Source organism: Kogia breviceps, chromosome 1 (genome assembly GCF_026419965.1).
Source record: "Kogia breviceps isolate mKogBre1 chromosome 1, mKogBre1 haplotype 1, whole genome shotgun sequence".
Classification (NCBI taxonomy): Eukaryota; Metazoa; Chordata; class Mammalia; order Artiodactyla; family Physeteridae; genus Kogia; species Kogia breviceps.
Window position 1 is genome coordinate 60,786,655 of NC_081310.1, and position 20,478 is coordinate 60,807,132.

The 20,478-nt window shown below is 41.3% G+C and overlaps 1 protein-coding gene across 3 annotated transcripts in view; it reads right to left on the reverse strand.

The window, feature by feature from the left end:
* The window catches only part of HHAT (hedgehog acyltransferase), a 363,561-nt gene that overhangs the window by 216,616 nt on the left and 126,467 nt on the right, over positions 1-20,478 (reverse strand). For all 3 annotated transcript variants that reach the window (XM_067032206.1, XM_067032195.1, XM_067032200.1), the window contains exon 8: positions 292-442. In XM_067032206.1, the coding sequence (XP_066888307.1) occupies positions 292-442 (151 nt within the window). The remainder of the gene's footprint in view (positions 1-291; positions 443-20,478) is intronic.

Sequence of the window (20,478 nt, forward strand, 5' to 3'; positions counted from 1 at the left end):
CATCATGTCCCAAGCTAGTAAAAAAACGTTTTAGACATAACCCTTTGTGTATCTGTACACAAACTTGGTGAGAAACTTTCTTACCTCACAATTTTCGTAGCCTGACAAGAGTTTTGAGAGGTTCAGAAAACATGGATTGTCATCCTGTTAGATTTTAAAAAACCGAAGTGCCCAACGCGGCTTGAGTGAAGGGCAGAGAAAGGATGGTGGCCCAGGCACTCTGAAGCTGGCCAAGCCATGGGTCCTCCCACTGGATGTCCCTGAAGGGCCTTAATAAACCAAGCCACTGACCTCCACATCCCCGTGAAACTGAACATGGTGCTGACACAGCGAGGGAGGGGCGGTGGCGTGAGTCCATCCAGGCGCATGAGCAGAGCTGGGACACCAAAGAGCACCAGGTACTTCACATAGAAGAAGAGCACTTGGGCCAACGCGAGTCCTCCTGAAACACAGAGGGACCTGTTAGGCACAGTGACAAGAAGTGCAGCAATCTCCTGGGAAAGATGCAAGGCTCCAGAAACACACTACCTGCTCCTGCTTCCCCGACCACTCCCCTCCCCTCCCTGCAACTCACACATTTAACAAGTCTCCCATGTCGGTTCTGGGCAATGATATTTTGGGATTAACAAATATTGAAATCTCCTTTATTATTGTGACAGGCAACAGGACCTCTTAACAGTCATGCTTTTACAAATGCTAAAAAAGGGCACACTTTAAAAACATATGGATATGTAAATATATATATATATATGGCATTAAAAACTATTAGAAAGGAAAAATCCTTCCCAAATCCTTTCAAAACCTCACATGAGTTCACACCCACTAGGATGGTTAGGAGCTTAAAGTCAGATCAACAAGGGGGCAAAGATGTGGAGAAACTGGAATCGTCATACACTGTTGGTAGGAATGTAAAATGATGTGGCTACTTTTCTTTTTGGCTATGCCACACAGCATGGGGGATCTTAGTTCCCTGACCAGGGATCAAACCCATGCACCCTGCAGTGGAAGCGCAGAGTCTTAATCACTGGACCGCCAGGGAAGTCCTGATGTGGCCACTTTAGAAAACATTTGGCAGTTCTTAAATGATTAAACATACAGTTACCATATGACCCAGCAATTCCACCCTTGGGTATATACCCAACAGAAATGAAAACAGGGTTCCACATAGAAATTTGTACCTGAATGTTCATAGCAGCATTATTCACAAGAGCCAAAAGTTGGAAATAACCCAAATGTCCACTGACAGATGAATGGATAAATAAAACATAGTATAGCCATACGGTAGAAAATTATTCAGCCATAAAAAGAAATGAATGGCTTCCCTGGTGGCACAGTGGTTAATAATCCGCCTCCCAATGCAGAGGACATGGGTTCGAGCCCTCGTCCAGGAAGATCCCACGTGCCCTGGAGCAACTAAGCCTGTGCGCCACAACAACTGAGCCTGAGCTCTAGAGCCCATGAGCCATACCTACTGAGCCCACGTGCTGCCACTACCGAAGCCCATGCACCTAGAGCCCGTGCTCCGTGACAAGAGAAGCCACTGCAATGAGAAGCCCGTGCACCGCAACAAAGAGTAGCCCCCACTCGCTGCAAATAGAGGAAGGCCGTGCGCAGCAATGAAGACCCAATGCAGACAAAAATAAATAAATTAATATTTTTTTTAAAAAAGAAAGAAATGAAGTACTGATACATGCTGCAACATGAATCTTGAAAACAACATGCTAAGTGAAATGAGCCACAAAAGGCCACAGATTATATGATTCCATTCAAATGGAAGTCCACAAGAGAGAAACAAAAACAGAAATAGAGACAGAAAGTTGATTACTAGTTCCTTAGCACTGAGGGGCTGGAGAGCAACATTATGGGGGGTGGTGGCTAAATGGTAGGGGTTTTTTCTGAGGTAATGAAAATGTTCTAAAATTGGTGGTGGCGATATTTGCACATATGTGATATACTAAAAGCCATTGAGTTGTACACTTTATTTTTATTTTTATTTATTTATTTATTTATTTATTTTGGTGGTATGCGGGCCTCTTACTGCTGTGGCCTCTCCCGTTGCAGAGCACAGGATCCGGACGCGCAGGCTCAGCGGCCATGGCTCACGGGCCCAGCCGCTCCGCGGCATGTGGGATCTTCCCGGACCAGGGCACGAACCCGTGTCCCCTGCATTGGCAGGCGGACTCTCAACCACTGCACCACCAGGGAAGCCCTACACTTTAAATGGATTGGATTGTATGATAGGTGAACTCTATCACAATAAAGCTATTAAAAAAAAAAAAAAACATAAGGGCCCCAAGCTGTAAGAACCAGCAGCTTCTTGGCCAGAATTGTGTCCTTCTGGAGCAAAATGAATGCAGGGTGTGGGCGCAGGGTGAGATCTGAGGCCGAGACACATATTCTGGCGCCACAGGCCTCCGCCTGTGCCCTCTGAGGGCGACCCATGTCTCCAGCTGGAGTTCAGGATGCTCTACTGATTGCCACATCCCTGTGGGCTTCTGGGCCAGTTGCTTCCAACCTCTTTAACCTGAGAGGAAGATGGGGGATCTGGGCTATAGGTCCACGGGGCACCACAAACCTGGGCAAACTGCTGGCCTCAGCAGCGGGGTGAGGAGGTGAAACGAGTCTGCCAGAGCAGTGCCCATAAGAAGGCCAAGGGCAAAGTGCACGAGGAAACCCTGGAGTAGATGACCAGCGGCCACATGCTGTCCAACCTCCAAACTCACCTTCCCCAGCGTGCAGGGAAATAATGCAGGGCAGGCTGATGCCACTGATTCGCTTCTCTATGGGACAGTCTGAAGGAAATAGCTAAGCCTTAAAGAAGTACTAGCAGAAGATATTACTATCTGGTCCTCTTGATGTTACAGGAGGATCTTTGAAAGAATATCACTACCATGGAATGTGTGTCTATAAATAGTAACTCTGTGCCAGAAGAAACACATAAGCCATTTTCTGAATATACAATTTGGGCAAAGGCAAACAGTGGTTCAAATTCAACCGCCATATGTCCTATAAGGAGAAAACCCCAGGAATCACCATGTCTCAGTCCCACTCAGGAGTGGTCAAACAGGTTCTTTTTTTTTTTTTTTTTTTAACATCTTTATTGGAGTATAATTGTTTTACAATAGTGTGTTAGTTTTTCCTTTACAACAAACTGAATCAGTTATACATATACATATGTTCCCATATCTCTTCCCTCTTGCATCACCCTCTCTCCCACCCTCCCTATCCCACCCCTCTAGGTGGTCACAAAGCACAGAGGTGATCTCCCTGTGCTATGCAGCAGCTTCCCACTAGCTATCTAATTTACATTTGATAGTGTATATATGTCCCTGCCACTCTCTCACTTCGTCACAGCCCACCCTTCCCCCTCCCCATATCCTCAAGTCCATGCAAACAGGTTCTTTTTGGAAACCAGACTACAGTCATATCTGTTGGAAGGGCTGGTATATAATGGTAGCCTTCTTGGATGTATCTGATGAGAGACAAGAAAAAAGCTGATGTGTGTGTGTGAATACATATATATATGTGGGGGGGGGTGTATATACAAATTCATCAAGAAGAGGTATATATATGCTAACAATACCATCTTAAAAGCATTTGCTGGGGGGCACAGGACTACCCTGGATGGTGGAACAATCAGTTCCATTGGCTGAGATGGCAGTGAGGGAACCTATAAAATATTTCAAAATGAACCACCAGGCTCTAGTCAGAAAAGTCCCAGAGCTACCAAAAGGCAGGACGTAAGTAAGAATGACTAATTAAAAGGCACAAAGCTTCCAGAGCTGACAATGATCATTCTGAAGAACTGAAGGTATCGAAGGACCTATGGAAGACTGTACATGGATAGTCAAGGCCACCCAGAGCTCTTTTATAGATGAAGCATCAGAGATTTCTTTTCCTTGTTAACGGATACCAGATCAGGAAGAACAGGCTGCTCCTTGTCTCAAATGCTGCCTTTAATTTGACATTTTTTTTGTACAGCTGTTATATATGAGGCGTATGAATTAAAATCCACAACTGAATCTACATTTTTATGAATCACCATTTGCATACAATCATCACCAATTTGTTAGTACTTTCATATGGAATTAGGCTAAGGAAAGGGTTGATTTTGTACAGGTATTTAATAGAACTCTGTGGCTAGATCTAATGGAAGATAACATAATTGGGGATATTTTCCCCCAATATGGATGGAAAGCACAAGAAGCCACATATTTATCAATATGCAACAAGAGCCCCATTTACCTGATATAGAGTATTTTTTTATGGATTAAGATACAAAAGGCTTGGGCTTCCCTGGTGGCGCAGTGGTTGTGAATCCGCCTGCTGATGCAGGGGACACGGGTTCGTGCCCCGGTCCGGGAGGATCCCACGTGCCGCGGAGCGGCTGGGCCTGTGGGCCGTGGCCACTGAGCCTGCGCGTCTGGAGCCTGTGCTCAGCAATGGGAGAGGCCCCAACAGTGAGAGGCCCACGTACCACAAAAAAAAAAAAAAAAAAAAAAAAGATACAAAAGGCTTAACTTTTTCCTTGACATTTTAGTAACTCGTTCATAAGCTTATAGAAAAAGAAATGATGCATAGTGGTTGTTAAAACATTATAATTGTGATTTCTGTATTGTTTAGTCTTTCCGAAAAAAAAAAAAATGTGTTTATACCCATGAGTTTAACAATTCTGCTCTCCTGCTGTTGATTTCCATCATCCCTATGAAAGACACATGGCTCATTCTTCTTTCCCCTTGACCTGAAGATTAGTCTTTACATTTTAAGACTTGGCCCAAGGTTTCAGGGTTAACTCTAAGGATTAACAATCTCCCACTAGGAATATGATATGCTGGAAGGCAACATACGAAAGAAAAATATCATATGATATCACTTATATGTGGAATCTAAAAAATGGTACAAATGTACTTATTTACAAAACAGAAATAGAGTCACAAATGTAAAAAAAAAAACAAACTTATGGTTACCAGGAGGGATAGGGGGAAGGAGGAATAAATTGGGAGATTGGGATTGACATATATAAAATAGATAACTAAGAAGGACCTACTGTATAGCACAGGGAACTCTACTCAATACTCTGTAATGACCCATATGGGAAAAGAATCTAAAAAAGAGTGGATGTATGTATATGTATAACTGATTCACTTTGCTGTACAGCAGAAACTAATACAACACTGTAAATCAACTATATTCCAATAAAAATTCAAAGAAAAGAATACAAGTGACTCTACTGATTGAAAGTTCTTTGACATACATAAATTGAACTCACTTTCATTATATTTAAAAATATAAAATTTAGCTATTTTTTTAATACTTTAAAACATTTTTGCCAGGATTATGTTTAAAAGATCTTCTTACTAGCAGGAGTTATGACTGGTTTTTACCTAACCCAACATCTTCCTCCCAAAAAAGTCAAAGATGAGTTCATATGTTACACTCATTCATTCAACAAGCATGTCCCGAGCACCTGACCACTGAATCACTAGTTAGTTGCTATGGGAAGTAGACTGGTGGTCAGACCAGGTGGGGACCCAGGCTTCAGGGATCTCACAGGTCAGTCTCATCACAGTTCCATTTATCTCTCCCCTTGGCACTTGGTGTTTTCTTCTGCCTTTATGCCCTATCCCATCGTTTCCTGGCAAAATCCCATTTATCCTTCAGGCCCCAATTCCAATATGGCCTCTTCTTAACTTCCCTATGCTTCAAGCGGAATCAATAACTTATTTTGCATTAATTCAATATATAATTATTGAGCACCAACTGCTTACCAGATACTGAGCCATACAGTGTTGAATAAAGACATGAGATCCCTGCTTTATGGAGTATACAGTATGTTAAAAGTGACAGAAAATAATGTAAATCAGGAGTGGGATTAAAACCCTCACCTCTAGAACAATCTGAACACAGTGACTTAGACACATTTGTTAGAACGCTTAAAAAACTATTCGTTGTAATTATTACGTGCCTAGTATGGTGCAGATGCTTGGTATACATCAGTGGACATTTCTGCCTTCACGGGGCTTACATCCTAACAGGACTCAACAAAAAACAGACATAAAAATAAATAAATTCTATATGGATACTAAGGAAGTATGGCAGAACATATTCCCCAACAGTGGCTGCAATGATATCTTCCATCCCACATGCCCTTCTGTAATGTAATCTTGCCACTCCCCCCGTCCAAAGCAAATCTGGGCAGATCCTAGGACCAAGAGATTCAGAAAGAGTGATGCTGTTCCAGTTCCAAGTGTAGCCTGTCATTGGCCTGGCATCTTCTGCTTCCTGCCCTTTGGAACGCTCACTCTTGGATCCAGCTGCCAGGCTGCGAGATGCCTGAGCCACGTAGAGAGGCCACAAGAAGATGCTCTAGAGGACAGCATCGCTGAGCTCCCAGCCAAGTCAGCCTCAATTGCCAACCGTGTGAGGAGCCACCTTCGATGTCCTGCCCAGTAGAACCTTCAGATGCCTGCAGCACGAGCTGATATCTGGCAGCAACCACAGGAGAGACCCCAAGCAAGAACTACCCAACCAAGTCCTGTCAACCAACAGAACAGTGAGAGAGAGGAAATCACTGTTTTCAACTAAGTTTGAGAATGTTTTATTATTCAGCAACAGCCGACTGGGACAGAGGGTGATAAATGCAATGGAAAAAGAAATAAAAATTGTTGAGCAGTGTAAGGGAACTCAGAATGCAGAGGTGGCAGGTGCTGCTATTTTTTTTAAAGGGGAGTCAGGGTGGTCCTCATTGAAAAGAGGATATTTGAGCAAAAACTTGAAGGTAAGGGGGTGAGCTACACAGCCCCCTGGCTCTCTCCAGGCTGTCATCATACTTTGTTCTATGGTTTGTGCTGTGATTATCACACGAGACCACAGTTGTATCCATTCTGTGAGACCACAAGCTTTTCAAGACCAGGAATTATATCTTATGCCTCTTGTATTCCCAGCACCTAATATCTGACCTATAATTAAAGCTTAATAAATGTTTCCTTGAAAAGTAACTAAATTGATAATTCACCCTGTAGTATCAAACTATTTGTATCAGGGTTTTTCTGGGAAGTATACTGATATTCTAAAATCTTAATCCTCTATTCTGAGGACGAAGTCACTACTGAAGTTCAGATCTGCCACCAAATAAAAGAATCTTCTGTGGGTCTGGGACCTCCCAGCAGCAAGAACAAAGCCGGGAAAGGGAGACAGAAACAGAAGTCCTAGTTCTATGCTTGCTATTGACTCCAAGTGACTGAATGTGCAGTGAATTCTACCACCTGTGGGCCACCTCCAACTGGAAGGGCCTCAAACTCAACTTGTCCAAAGAGAATGAGGCTTTCTATCTCTCAAAACCAGAAACAGAGTAGACTTTCAAGACAGGAGGAGATTAATTCTACAAAGAGTTCTAGGAGAATGGGGACTGAGAAAAAGCCCCAAATGTTGGGGTTCCCTTGAGTTCAGCCCTTCCTCCATTGACACCCCTACCTACCCAGCCCTCCATACTCTCTCTGCATTTGATATGACCTCACCATAATTTGATCTAAAGCAGCTGGTGATGGGCTCCCATTTGGCTTTCCCCCTCCTCTCAGCTCTGGTCCTCAAACAAATAGCTGAAGAATTTCATACTGGTGGGCGGCGGGGCAGGGGGGTAGGTGTGAAGGGGAAAGTGAGTCAGGCCCAACTCACTTTTCCTCCCTGGAACTACTCATTTTTACCCAATCGCACCCTTCACTCTCTCTTTGCTCACTCACTCCTCTGCCTAAAGGTCTTCCCCTCTCCATTTTGTCTGCTGAAACTGTAACCTTCTTTAAGGCCCCACCTAAGGCCATTATTTCACAAAGTCTTCCTAAAAGCTCCAGCCAAAACAGTCACATGCTTCCTTGCAAGTACATAATGTGGGACAGCTTTCTGTGAAGTCCGGTCACTGTAAGCTCTATGGGGCAGGGGCCGCAGCTGTCCTCTCCACCTCCATCCCCTTAGCCCCAAGCAGTGTTTGACACAGCATGGATATGACCAATGGGTATTTGCTGAATTAAGAAATGCACTGAAAAAAATAAATGTACTTTCATGTATATTAACCCACTGCTATTTTTTATTCAACCCTGGGTCATAAGTATTACTCCCATTGTCAGATTTAAAAAAACAAACATTTATAAGAATTATGAGCTCCTCGAGTCTCAGGGGTCATAAACACTGGATCGTAAAACCCAGGTCTCCTGTTTCCAAAATCAATGACCTCCCCCTCTAGTGAAAAGCCTTCACTAACCAGAGAATGGGTCAAGTCATGTCTATGCCACAGTTTGCCGAGGACTGAAGAGTGATGTCCCTCGGCTCTGCTGGCCTGCCGCAGAGCTGCTATCTTTGCATGCCTGAACCCTGTCCTTGGGATGTCAACAGTCAGTGAAAGGCACTGGCTCCAGCTTCACTCCGCTTCAGGAGGCATGTTGTCTCTGCACTATCATACTGTCGTATCTGTCCTCACCAGTTTGTGCCACCCTGACCTACCACTATACTCCCATCTCCAGCCTGTCCTAGGCTCCTGCCTCAGTCCATACCCTGACCTCAACCCTGGACCTTTTCTGCTCCAAGGCAAATGACTCCAGTCACTTTCATCTTGCCTACATCTAATCTATTCTAGATTTTGTAAACCATTCTGTGATTGTCTGTTCGGATTAGGAAGCCTAGATATTTTATAAAGGTTTCCTCACACATAAGGTTCTTTATAAGAATTTTCATGCCTACAGTGAATACTATATTTTACACTTAAAAATGTGGTAAGAGCATAGATCTCATGTTAAGTATGCTTACCACAATAATAAAAAAAAAAAGAACCCTTTCCTATATAAGATATGGGTAAGTACTAGAAGTATAAAGATTAGTCAATAAGAATACAGATCAGGAACCACAACCTAAATAGAAGTAGTGCCATGATAGAATTGGCAATTCTTCCCTTCCTGCTGCGGGTATCAGGAGGAAGGGGAGCTCACGTCTTGGGAAGGTCAACACCAGTGGTCAGAATTACCATGATTTCACAGGTTCCCACAGAGACACTAAAGAAGAGATAGCTATTGCCTTGCAGTGGTTATAAACCACTCTTTGTCAGGAGGAGAAGATGGATTGGTGCCTAGAAAACCAAGTCAGTGAACGTGATTGATGGGGGAAGGGCATGAGATAATAAAACTGAGGAATTGCTACCAGGAGCTCCAGAAGAGCAAGCACTGAAGTCAGGAAGGAAAGAACGGCATGCTGGTGAGAGATGCCACCGATGGAGCTCATGAACCTTGTCCAGCCTGCCGAGGCCAAGGAGATAAAAGAAATTCAATAAGTAACTACAGCAAATTCTGTAGTTTCAACCTAAACCTAAGGATTTAGAAGTTGAACCTGCAGCCCCACCAGGTAGGAGTCAGTGTCTCACATTCTGGGCTCAACAGGATAACTGACCTACTGAAGGAGAAACCGGCTGGAACCCAGTAATGAGTTCAGACTCATCCACTACATCATCCTGAGCTGAATCTCTAACTAATGTGAATACCTGTCATTTATCTACCGGGGCATGGTTTGTATCACAAGATTCCCTGCTCATACTATAGTAGTAATATGCTCTAAACAACTGGCTGTACATGTAGAGGACAAGGTCACCCACGCCCAGCAGTTGGCCCTCCAGGGCTCAAAAAGGAGGGACGGTGGGCCCAGCACCCAGGCTGCATCTCCCCCATGAGTAGTTCAGAGAAGGCTGCTTCTTAGAAATGCAAATACTGAGTATTCAGTGCAAGTAATGCCAAAACAAGGAGCTGGGAGGAGTCAAAAAAAAAAGGCAATGAGTTGGAGACGCTAGAGGAATGGTAATCAAAGTGCCCAAGCCCCCAAACTAGAGGTGAGCCAAGAGGGTGGATGACACATGAAACAAGAACACACTCAAGTTGTTCAAGAGTGATTTTGGAGATGTAACCTTCTGGCCACACAATTTCTTTCTAAGTGACGTACAGCAGAGGACAGAGAGGCCAGGCTGTAGTCCTCAGGTGGGTCCCCATTCTGGCGGGGGACGGGGCAGCAGTCAAGCAAGGGGACCAAGGCCTGGGCTCTCCTGACAGGGCGTAAGTCAGAGCTCTGCCCTTTCTTCTCTCCCTACGACTGTGAGGGTGGGACCCACCACATCCTTTATATGAGGCTCCTCAAACAACTCTAGTTCATTTTCCACATGCCCTATTAGTTACCAACAGCCATTTAAAACAATAGTCACATACGTAGTGAAAGTGTAAGAAACATATGAGAGCAAAAATCACCAAACTCGGGATAGTGGTTACCATTTAGAAGGAGGAAGGGAAAGGCAATCAGGAGGGGTCTCCAAGGGGCTTCAACTATGTTGGTAATACTTTGCTTTTTAAACTAAGTGATGGATAAACACATATTCACTATATTTTTAATGACTTTTGAAATATCTCAAGAGTGAATGAGTGTGTGTGTGTGTGTGTGTGTGTGTGTGTGTGTGTGTGCGCGCGCATGTGTGTGTATAAAATATAGTCTCACTGCCAGGACAAGTTTACCAACAAACTAGTTTCTGAGAATACATTCCGGCATAATAGCAGCAGCTACTGATTATTAAGCACTTGCTCTCTCTATATACTGAGAAGTATGCATCATTTTAAATTCTCACAACATACCCCTCTGTGGGCATGGGTATTATTATGACCCACATTTTATAGACAAGAACCTGGGCACAAAAAAAGGTTACAAAACTTGCTTAAGAGCACACACTAAAGTAGCAGAGTCAGGACTTGAATCTGCATCTGCTGCTTCCAAGTCACCACATTTACTAGATTCACATACAACTCTGAGACCAGACTCGGAACAGTCTGTGTGAGGTAGACCAGATGACAGGACAACAAGCGAGCTGCTGAAGGGAGTTGAAGGAGGTATTCCAAGCAGAAAAAAACAGGCAGGGACAGAGCTCTAAAGATCCTCAGGAAGCCAGCCTCAAGGAGCACACAGTAAGTAAAGATATGCAAAAAACAAATGTGCTGTGGTGAGCAACTCTGGATTCACAGATTTGAGAATTGTGATCCTCATAGCATCAAAATAAGTAGTTATTAACTCAGAAACTCAGAAAGTTTACCTTCCAAAATGCTTAATCTTTGGGCATACTAGTTAATGCGAAATCTAGTTTTCAAAACTTTCTTCTTGTTAGAGTTTAAAGCACCAAAATGCCTCTCTTCAAAGAAGAGGTATGTTGCTTGGGGAAATAAAAGTTATCTGGATAGAATATTGAATCCTATTTTCCCATCCTCTTTAATTATAAATTGTTAACATCTTTAGGGAAAAGGTTATAAGCCACAATAAATCACACTTAATATCAAGTTATAATTGTCCAATAAAAATATTAAATACATCACAAAATATATCTTAAAGTAAAATCAAAGTGTTCCAGAAGCATTTTTAAATGGTAAAATAAATTTAAAATCTTTTTAAAAAATGACTATTGTCATGTAACAGAATAGACATGCTGAATTAAGAGTTTATATAAGTCGGCAAAGGCCCCTCCCCATCCAAAAACTGTGAGGGAAGAAGAACCCACGCAGCAGAAACAAAGTACTACTACACTCACAGCTACGTAAGACTTAATGAAGTTATGTGGGAAAAGGAGGGAGATTTACACAGGGCTGAGTGACCTGAAAACTCTAAAAAGCAAATCTGCAGGTAGAGATCAGGTGTAGATTATTGTTTGAATTTTGATGCTTCAGTGTAACTAACTCACTTTGCCCAGAAGAAGTGGTCTGTAAAATCTATGTGCAAAAAGAATTGGAAATTAACTACTAATTAAAGTATTCTATTGCAAATCCTCAAGAAACCACAAAATCCCTTTAGGAAGCAAATAATTGCCTCCCCAAAGTATCCAACAAATTTATCAACTTTGCTTCAAAGAAAAATACGCCTATTTCATGTTAGCTAAGAAGTTAGCTGTACGCTAAGCTACCTGAGCACAGTAAGGGGTTAGGTAGGGATCAACAAAGATAACAGTATTCTGAGGGATACTGGGGAGGGAAAGGGAGGGCAAGGGATAGTTACTGTTTTAAATAACTGTGGTGCAACTTGCTACCCTTTATGACCCCGCATGGAGTGGGCATCTCTCCCATTCTGCAAGCATGCACCATGAAATTATCCTCACACCACAGGGAGCACCTGTAATTGAACAGTCAAGTCCCACAGTAGTAAATCCCAGTGTAGCTATGGGTTCACACCGTATTAATTTTAAATAACCTCAGGATTCTAATCCAAGGAGAGAATTTATAAAAATTTTCTGTTGTATCTTAACAAACCTTGGCATATTTAATGCCTCCAAAGGGTGAAAAAACGAAGAGACTCTTACCCTATCTGACATATGTTTGTGTCCCTAGTTTTCAAGACAGATTTCAAAAGACTCTAATGTACATTCCACAGAGCTTCATTATATCTTTACCTATGAGGTGAGAACAACTCATCTGCAATTATTTTCACCACCCCACCCCTTCAATCACTCTCAAATCCCTTGCCAAAGCTCTCTTTTATCCCCATAACCTCATACACCTGGATTTACCATGGATTTACCATGGTGAAACACTATTCAATAATGAACTCAAGAAATGTGATCTTTTTGGGGTCTTTTAAAGAAAAGCCATAAGTTACTGCCTTTGACTTCCTTAATCCTAAACTCCTAAACTCAAATTCAGGTATAGTTTCAGGTTGCCATATTTTGTCTTCTTAAAAGATTCTGATGTTCAAAAGAAAATGAGGATACATGTCATCGTACATTTGTCCAAAGCCCTAGAATGTGCAACACCAAGAGTGAACCCCTATTGTAAACTATGGACTTTGGGTGATAATGATGTATCAATGTAGGTTCATCAATTTTAGCTGATGTACCCTCTCTGATAGCACATGTTTACAGTGGGCAGCCAGGGGGAACAGGAGGTATATAGGAAATCTCTGTACCTTCCTCTCAATTTTGCTGTGAACCCGAAACTGCTGTAAAAAAAATAAAGTCTTTTTAAAAAAGAATGAAAGAAAAGAAAATGAGAGCTATTATCTTCTAGAGATACTACTGAAATGTTTATGTATAGTGATAAGACATCTGGGATTTGCTTCCAAACAGTACTATAGGAGAGAGTACAGATGAAAGAAAAAATGGCCATGAGTTGATAACTGTTGAACCTGGGGGATGAATATATGGGGGTTAATTATATGCTTATGCTTTTATTTTTCCAAAGTATGAACTTTTAAAATGGGAGGCATTAAGAGCCCCACCAGAATGCTGAATTTTAGCCAGAAATATTCAACTTCCTGTTTACCCACCAACCAAACACATCTGCAGGGGATAGTGAGCAAAATGGACTAATACCAGCACAATTCCACCTCCTTCTCACACTGTGAGCACAGAAAGTCTGAAAAGGGTAAAACGGAGAGGCCAATTACAGGAAGGAGAAGGGAGAGAATGCCATGAGGCGGAATAATGAACCTGCTTATCAGTCCCTGAATCACTGGGAACTGGCAGCCCATGAAGAAGCATGTCTCCATATAGGAAGATGCCCCACTGCGATCTTCATCAATAACAATGTTTCTCAAGTTTATTTGGCCCTAAGAATCACCTAGGATAACAGGTAATCACAGAGATTCCCAGGCCCCTCTTTGACAGATTCTGATTCAGTAGGTTTGGGTCAGAGCCCTGAACTCTGAATGCAGAACAAGTCCTGGGAAGTTATGTTCAGTCAAGTTTGAGAAATTCTGAGTTAGAAGATCCACACCCTATTCCCTTTCCCCATGTTTAAAAACATACATCAAAGTGTAAACAGCAATTTTCCTGAGGAAAGTAAGGTTACCTTTCTGCTGCTGTTCATTCATATTTTCTGATTTTCATATATAGAAAAGAGACACCTCTCTTGCTCAGTCTGTTGGTTCCATGACAGAACTTCAAAGCTAATGTTTCAGACTTATTCTGACACTCATGGCCGAGTTACCAAAAAAGGGAACATGCAGGGAATTTCTAAGGAAAATCTGAGCCACAGGACTGACCTTTAATCTTCTTAGCTAAAGACTGCTATAATTTTGATAACAGCAACTTAATTGTGAAGAAACAATATTCTGCTAGCTTGAGAGGGAAGATCAGTGGTCTCCTGGGCCCAATCTGATACCCTCCATTAGAGAAAGGAAGCCCCAAATTTCTCTGCAAAGAGTTCTGCTAAAATAAATACGTCCTCAAAAAGTCGTGCTACTCTATTTACAACAGCCAAGCAACCTAAGCATCCACCAACAGACGAACAGATAAAGAAGATGTGGTGTATATATACAGTGGAATATTACTCAACCATAAAAAAGAATGAAATAATGCCATTTGCAGCAACATGGATGACCTAGAGATTATCATATTAAGTGAAGTAAGTCAGACAGAGGAAGACAAATATCATACAATATCACTTATATGTGGAATCTTAAAAAATGATACAAATGGATCTATATAAAAAACAGAAATAGAGGATTTGGTTCAAGGTAGAGGAGTAAAAGGACATGCTCTTACTCCCTCTTGCAAGAGCACCGGAATCACAACTAACTGCTGAACAATCACCAACAGGAAGACACTGGAACTCACCAAAACAGATACCCCACATCCAAGGACAAAGGAGAAGCCAAATGAGATGGTAGAAGGGGCGCAATCACAATAAAATCAAACCCCATAAGTGCTGGGTGGGTGACTCACAAACTTGAGGATACTTATACCACAGAAGTCCACCCACTGGAGTGAAGGTCCTGAGCCCCACGTCAGGCTTCCCAACCTGGGGGTCTGGCAACGGCAGGAAGAATACCTAGAGAATCAGACTTTGAAGGCTAGCGGGATTTGATTGCAGGACTTCGACAGGACTAGGGAAACACAGACTCCACTCTTGGAGGGCACACACAAAGTAGTGTGCTCATCGGGACCCAGAGGAAGGAACAGTGACCCCATAGGAGACTGAACCAGACCTACCTGCTAGTGCTGGAGGGTCTCCTGCAGAGGCAGGGGGTGGTTGTGTCTCACCATGAGGACAAGGACACTGATGGTAGAAGTTCTGGGAAGTACTCCTTGGCATGAGCCCGCCAGAGTCCGCCACCAGCCCCACCAAAGAGCCAGGTAGGCTCCAGTGCCTCAGGCCAAACAACCAACAGGGAGGGAACTCAGCCCCACCCATCAGCAGACAAGTGGATTAAAGTTTTACTGAGCTCCGCCCACCAGAGCAACAGCCAGATCTACCCACCACCAGTCCCTCCCATCAGGAAACTTGCACAAGCCTCTTAGAAAGACTCATCCACTAGGGGGCAGACATCAGAAGCAAGAAGAACTACAATCCTGCAGCCTGTGGAACAAAAACCACACTTACAGAAAGACAGACAAGATGAAAAGTCAGCTGGCTATGTACCAGGTGAAGGAACAACATAAAACCCCAGAAAAATAACTAAATGAAGTGGAGATAGGCAACCTTCCAGAAAAAGAATTCAGAATAATGATAGTGAAGATGATCCAGGACCTTGGAAAAAGAATGGAGGCAAAGATCAAGAAGATGTAAGAAATGTTTAACGAAGACCTAGAAGAATTAAAGAACAAACAAACAGAGATAAATAATACAATAACTGAAATGACAAATACACTAGAAGGAATCAATATCAGAATAACTGATGCAGAAGAACAGATAAGTGACCTGGAAGACAGAGTAGTGGAATTCACTGCTGTGGAACAGAGTAAAGAAAAAAGAATGAAAATAAATACAGACAGACTAAGAGACCTCTGGGAAAACATTAAACGCAACAACATTCACATTATAGGGGTCTCAGAAGGAGAAGAGAGAGAGAAAGGACCCAGGAAAATATTTGAAGAGATTACAGTCGAAAACTTCCCTAACATGAGAAAGGAAATAGCCACCCAAGTCCAGGAAGCTCAGAGAGTTCCATACAGGATAAACCCAAGGAGAAACCCACCGAGACACATAGTAATCAAATTGGCAAAAATTAAAGACAAAGAAAAAGTATTGAAAGCAGCAAGGGAAAACAACAAATAACATACAAGGGAACTCCCATAAGGTTAACAGCTGATTTCTCAGCAGAAACTCTACAATCCAGAAGGGAGTGGCATGACATATTTAAAGTGATGAAAGGGAAGAACCGACAACCAAGATTACTCTACCGGCAAGATCTCATTCAGATTTGATGGAGAAATCAAAAATTTTACAGACAAGCAAAAGCTAAGAGGATTCAGCACCACCAAACCAGCTCTACAACAAATGCTAAAGAAACTTCTCTAAGTGGGAAATGCAACAGAAGAAAAGGACCTACAAAAACAAACCCAAAACAATTAAGAAAACTGTCATAGGAACATACATATGGATAATTACCTTAAACGTGAATGGATTAAATGCTCCAAGCAAAAGACACAGGCTTGCTGAATGGATACAAAAACAAGACCTATATATATGCTGTGTACAAGAGAGACCCACTTCAGATCTAGGGACATATACAGACTGACAGTGAGGGGATGGAAAAAGATATTCCATGCAAATGAAAATCAAAAGAAAGCTGGAGTATCAATACTCATATCACATAAAATAGATTTAAAAATAAAGAATGTTATAAGAGACAAGGAAGGACACTATATAATGCTTCAGGGATCAATCCCAGAAGAAGATATAACAATTATAAATATATATGCACCCAACAGAGGAGCACCTCAATACATAAGGCAACTCCCAACAGCTATAAGAGAGGAAATCGACAGTAACACAATAACAGTGGGGGACTTTAACACCTCACTTACACCAATGGACAGATCATCCAAACAAAAATTAATAAGGAAACAGAAGCTTTAAATAACACAATAGACCAGATAGATTTAATTGATATTCATAGGACACTCCAACCAAAAAGAGCAGATTACACTATCTTCTCAAGTGCACATGGAACATTCTCCAAGATAGATCACATCTTGGGTCACGAATTAAGCCTCAGTAAATTAAGAAAATTGAAGTCATATCAAGCATCTTTTCTGACCACAATGCTATGAGATTAGAAGTTAATCACAGGGAAAAAAAAGTAAAAAACACAAACACATGGAGGCTAAACAATATGTTACTAAATAACTAAGAGATCACTGAAGAAATCAAAGAGGAAATCAAAAAATACCTAGAGACAAATGACAATGAAAACACGACGATCCAAAACCTATGAGATGCAACAAAAGCAGTTCTAAGAGGGAAGTTTATAACAATACAATCCTACCTCAAGAAACAACAAACATCTCAAATAAACAATCTAATCTTACACCTAAAGAACCTAGAGAAAGAAGAGCAAACAAAGCCCAAACTTAGTAGAAGGAAAGAAATCATAAAGATCAGAGCAGAAATAAATGAAATAGAAGCAACAAAAACAATAGCAAAGATCAATAAAACTAAAAGCTGGTTCTTTGAGAGATAAACAAAATTGATAAACCATTAGCCAAACTCATCAAGAAAAAGAGGGAGAGGACTCAAATCAATAAAATTAGAAATGAAAAAGGAGAAGTTACAACAGACACTGCAGACATACAAAGCACCCTAAGAGATTACTATAAGCAACTCCATGCAAATAAAATGGACATCCTGGAAGAAATGGACAAATTCTTGGAAAGGTATAACCTTCCAAGACTGAACTAGGAAGAAATAGAAAATATGAACAGACCAATCACAAGTAATAAAATTGAAACTGTGATTAAAAATATTCCAATAAACAAAAGTCCAGGATCAGATGGCTTCACAGGGGAATTCTATCAAACATTTAGAGAAGAGCTAACACCCATCCTTCTCAAACTCTTCCGAAAAACTGCAGAGGAAGGAACACTCCCAAACTCATTCTATGAGGCCACCATCACCCTAATACCAAAACTAGACAAAGATACTACAAAAGAAGAAAACTACACACCAATATCACTGATGAATATAGATGCAAAAATCCTCAACAAAATACTAGCAAACAGAATCCAACAACACATTAAAAGGATCATACACCATGATCAAGTGGGATTTATCCCAGGGATGCAAGGATTCTTCAACATACGCAAATCAATCAATGTGATACACAATATGAACAAACTGAAGAAGAAAAACCATATGATCACCTCAGTAGATGCAGAAAAAGCTTTTGACAAAATTCAACACCCATTTATGATTAAAAACTCCAGAAAGTGGGCATAGAGGGAACCTACCTCAACATAATAAAGGCCATATAGGACAAACCCACAGCAAACATCACTCTCAATGGTGAAAAACTGATAGCATTTCCTCTAAGATCAGGAAAAACACAAGGATGTCCACTCTCACCGCTATTATTCAACATAGTTTTGGAAGTCCTAGCCACGACAATCAGAGAAGAAAAAGAAATAAAAGGAATACAAATGGGAAAAGGAGAAGTAAAATTGTCACTGTTTGCAGATGACATGGTACTATACATAGAGAATCCTAAAGATACCATCAGAAAACTAGTAGAGCTAATCAATGAATTTGGTAAAGTTGCAGAATACAAAATTAATGCACAGAAATCTCTTGCATTCCTATACACTAAGGATGAAAAATCTGAAAGAGAAATTAAGGAAACACTCCCACTTACCACTGCAACGAAAAGAATAAAATGCCTAGGAATAAACCTACCTAGGGAGACAAAACAGCTGTATGCAGAAAACTATAAGACACTGATGAAAGAAATTAAAGATGATACAAACAGATGGAGAGATATACCATGTTTCTGGATTGGAAGAATCAATATTGTGAAAATGACTGTACAACCCAAAGCAATCTACAGATCCAATGCAATCCCTATCAAATTACCAATGGCATTTTTTATAGAACTAGAACAAAAAATCTTAAAATTTGTTAAGGAGACACAAGACTCCGAATTGCCAAAGCAGTCTTGAGGGAAAAAAAGCAGAGCTGGAGGAATCAGACTCCCTGACTTCAGACTATACTACAAAGCTACAGTAATCAAGACAATATGGTACTGGCACAAAAACAGAAATATAGCTCAATGGAACAGGATAGAAAGCTCAGAGATTACCCCACACACCTATGGTCAACTCATCTATGACAAAGGAGACAAGGATATACAATGGAGAAAAGACAGTCTCTTCAATAAATGGTGCTGGGAAAACTGGACAGCTACATGTAAAAGAATGAAATCAGAACACTCCCTAACACCATACACAAACATAAACTCAAGATGGATTAGAGACCTAAATGTAAGACCAGACACTATAAAACTCTTAGAGGAAAACATAGGAAGAACACTCTTTGACATAAATCACAGAAAGCTCTTTTTTGATCCACGTCCTAGAGTAATAGAAATAAAAACAAGAATAAACAAATGGGACCTAATGAAACTTCAAAGCTTTTGCACAGCAAAGGAAACTACAAATAAGACGAAAAGACAGCCCTCAGAATGGGAGAAAATATTTGCAAACGAATCAACAGACAAAGGATTCATCTCCAAAATATATAAACAGCTCATGCAGCTCAATATTAAAAAAACAAACAACCCAATCCAAAAATGGGCAGAAGACCTAAATAGACATTTCTCCAAAGAAGACATACAGATGGCCAAGAAGCACATGACAAGCTGCTCAACATCACTAATTATTAGAGAAATGCAAATCAAAACTACAATGAGGTATCACCTCACACCAGTTAGAATGGGCATCATCAGAAAATCTACAAACAACAAATGCTGGAGAGGGTGTGGAGAAAAGGGACCCCTCTTGCACTGTTGGTGGGAATGTAAATTGATACAGCCACTATGGAGAATAGTATGGAGGTTCCTTAAAAAACTAAAAATAGAATTACCATATGACCCAGCAATCCCACTACTGGGCACATACCCAGAGAAAACCATAATTCAAAAAGACACATGCACCCCAGTGTTCATTGCAGCACTATCTACAATAGCCGGGTCATGGAAGTAACCTAAATGCCCATCGACAGACAAATGGATAAAGAAGATATGGTACATATATACAATGGAATATTACGCAGCCATAACAAGGAACGAAATTGGGTCATTTGTTGAGACGTGGATGGATCTAGAGACTGTCATACAGAGTGAAGTAAGTCAGAAAGAGAAAAACAAATATCATATATTAACGCATATATGCGGAACCTAGAAAAATGGTACAGATGAACTGGTTTGCAGGGCAGAAAGTGAGACACAGATGTAGAGGACAAATGTATGGACACCAAGGCGGGAAAGTGGCAGGGCGGTAGGGGTGGTGGTGTGCTGAATTGGGAGATTGGGATTGACATGTATACACTGGTGTGTATAAAATGGATGACTAATAAGAACCTGCTGTATAAAAAAATAAAAAATAAAAATAAATAAAAATAAAAAACTTAACACCCTTCTATTCCATATTGTAAGGAGTCACTGCAGGTATCAAAGCTCCCCCCAAAGGGTAAATCATCAGGTAATTGGTAAGTC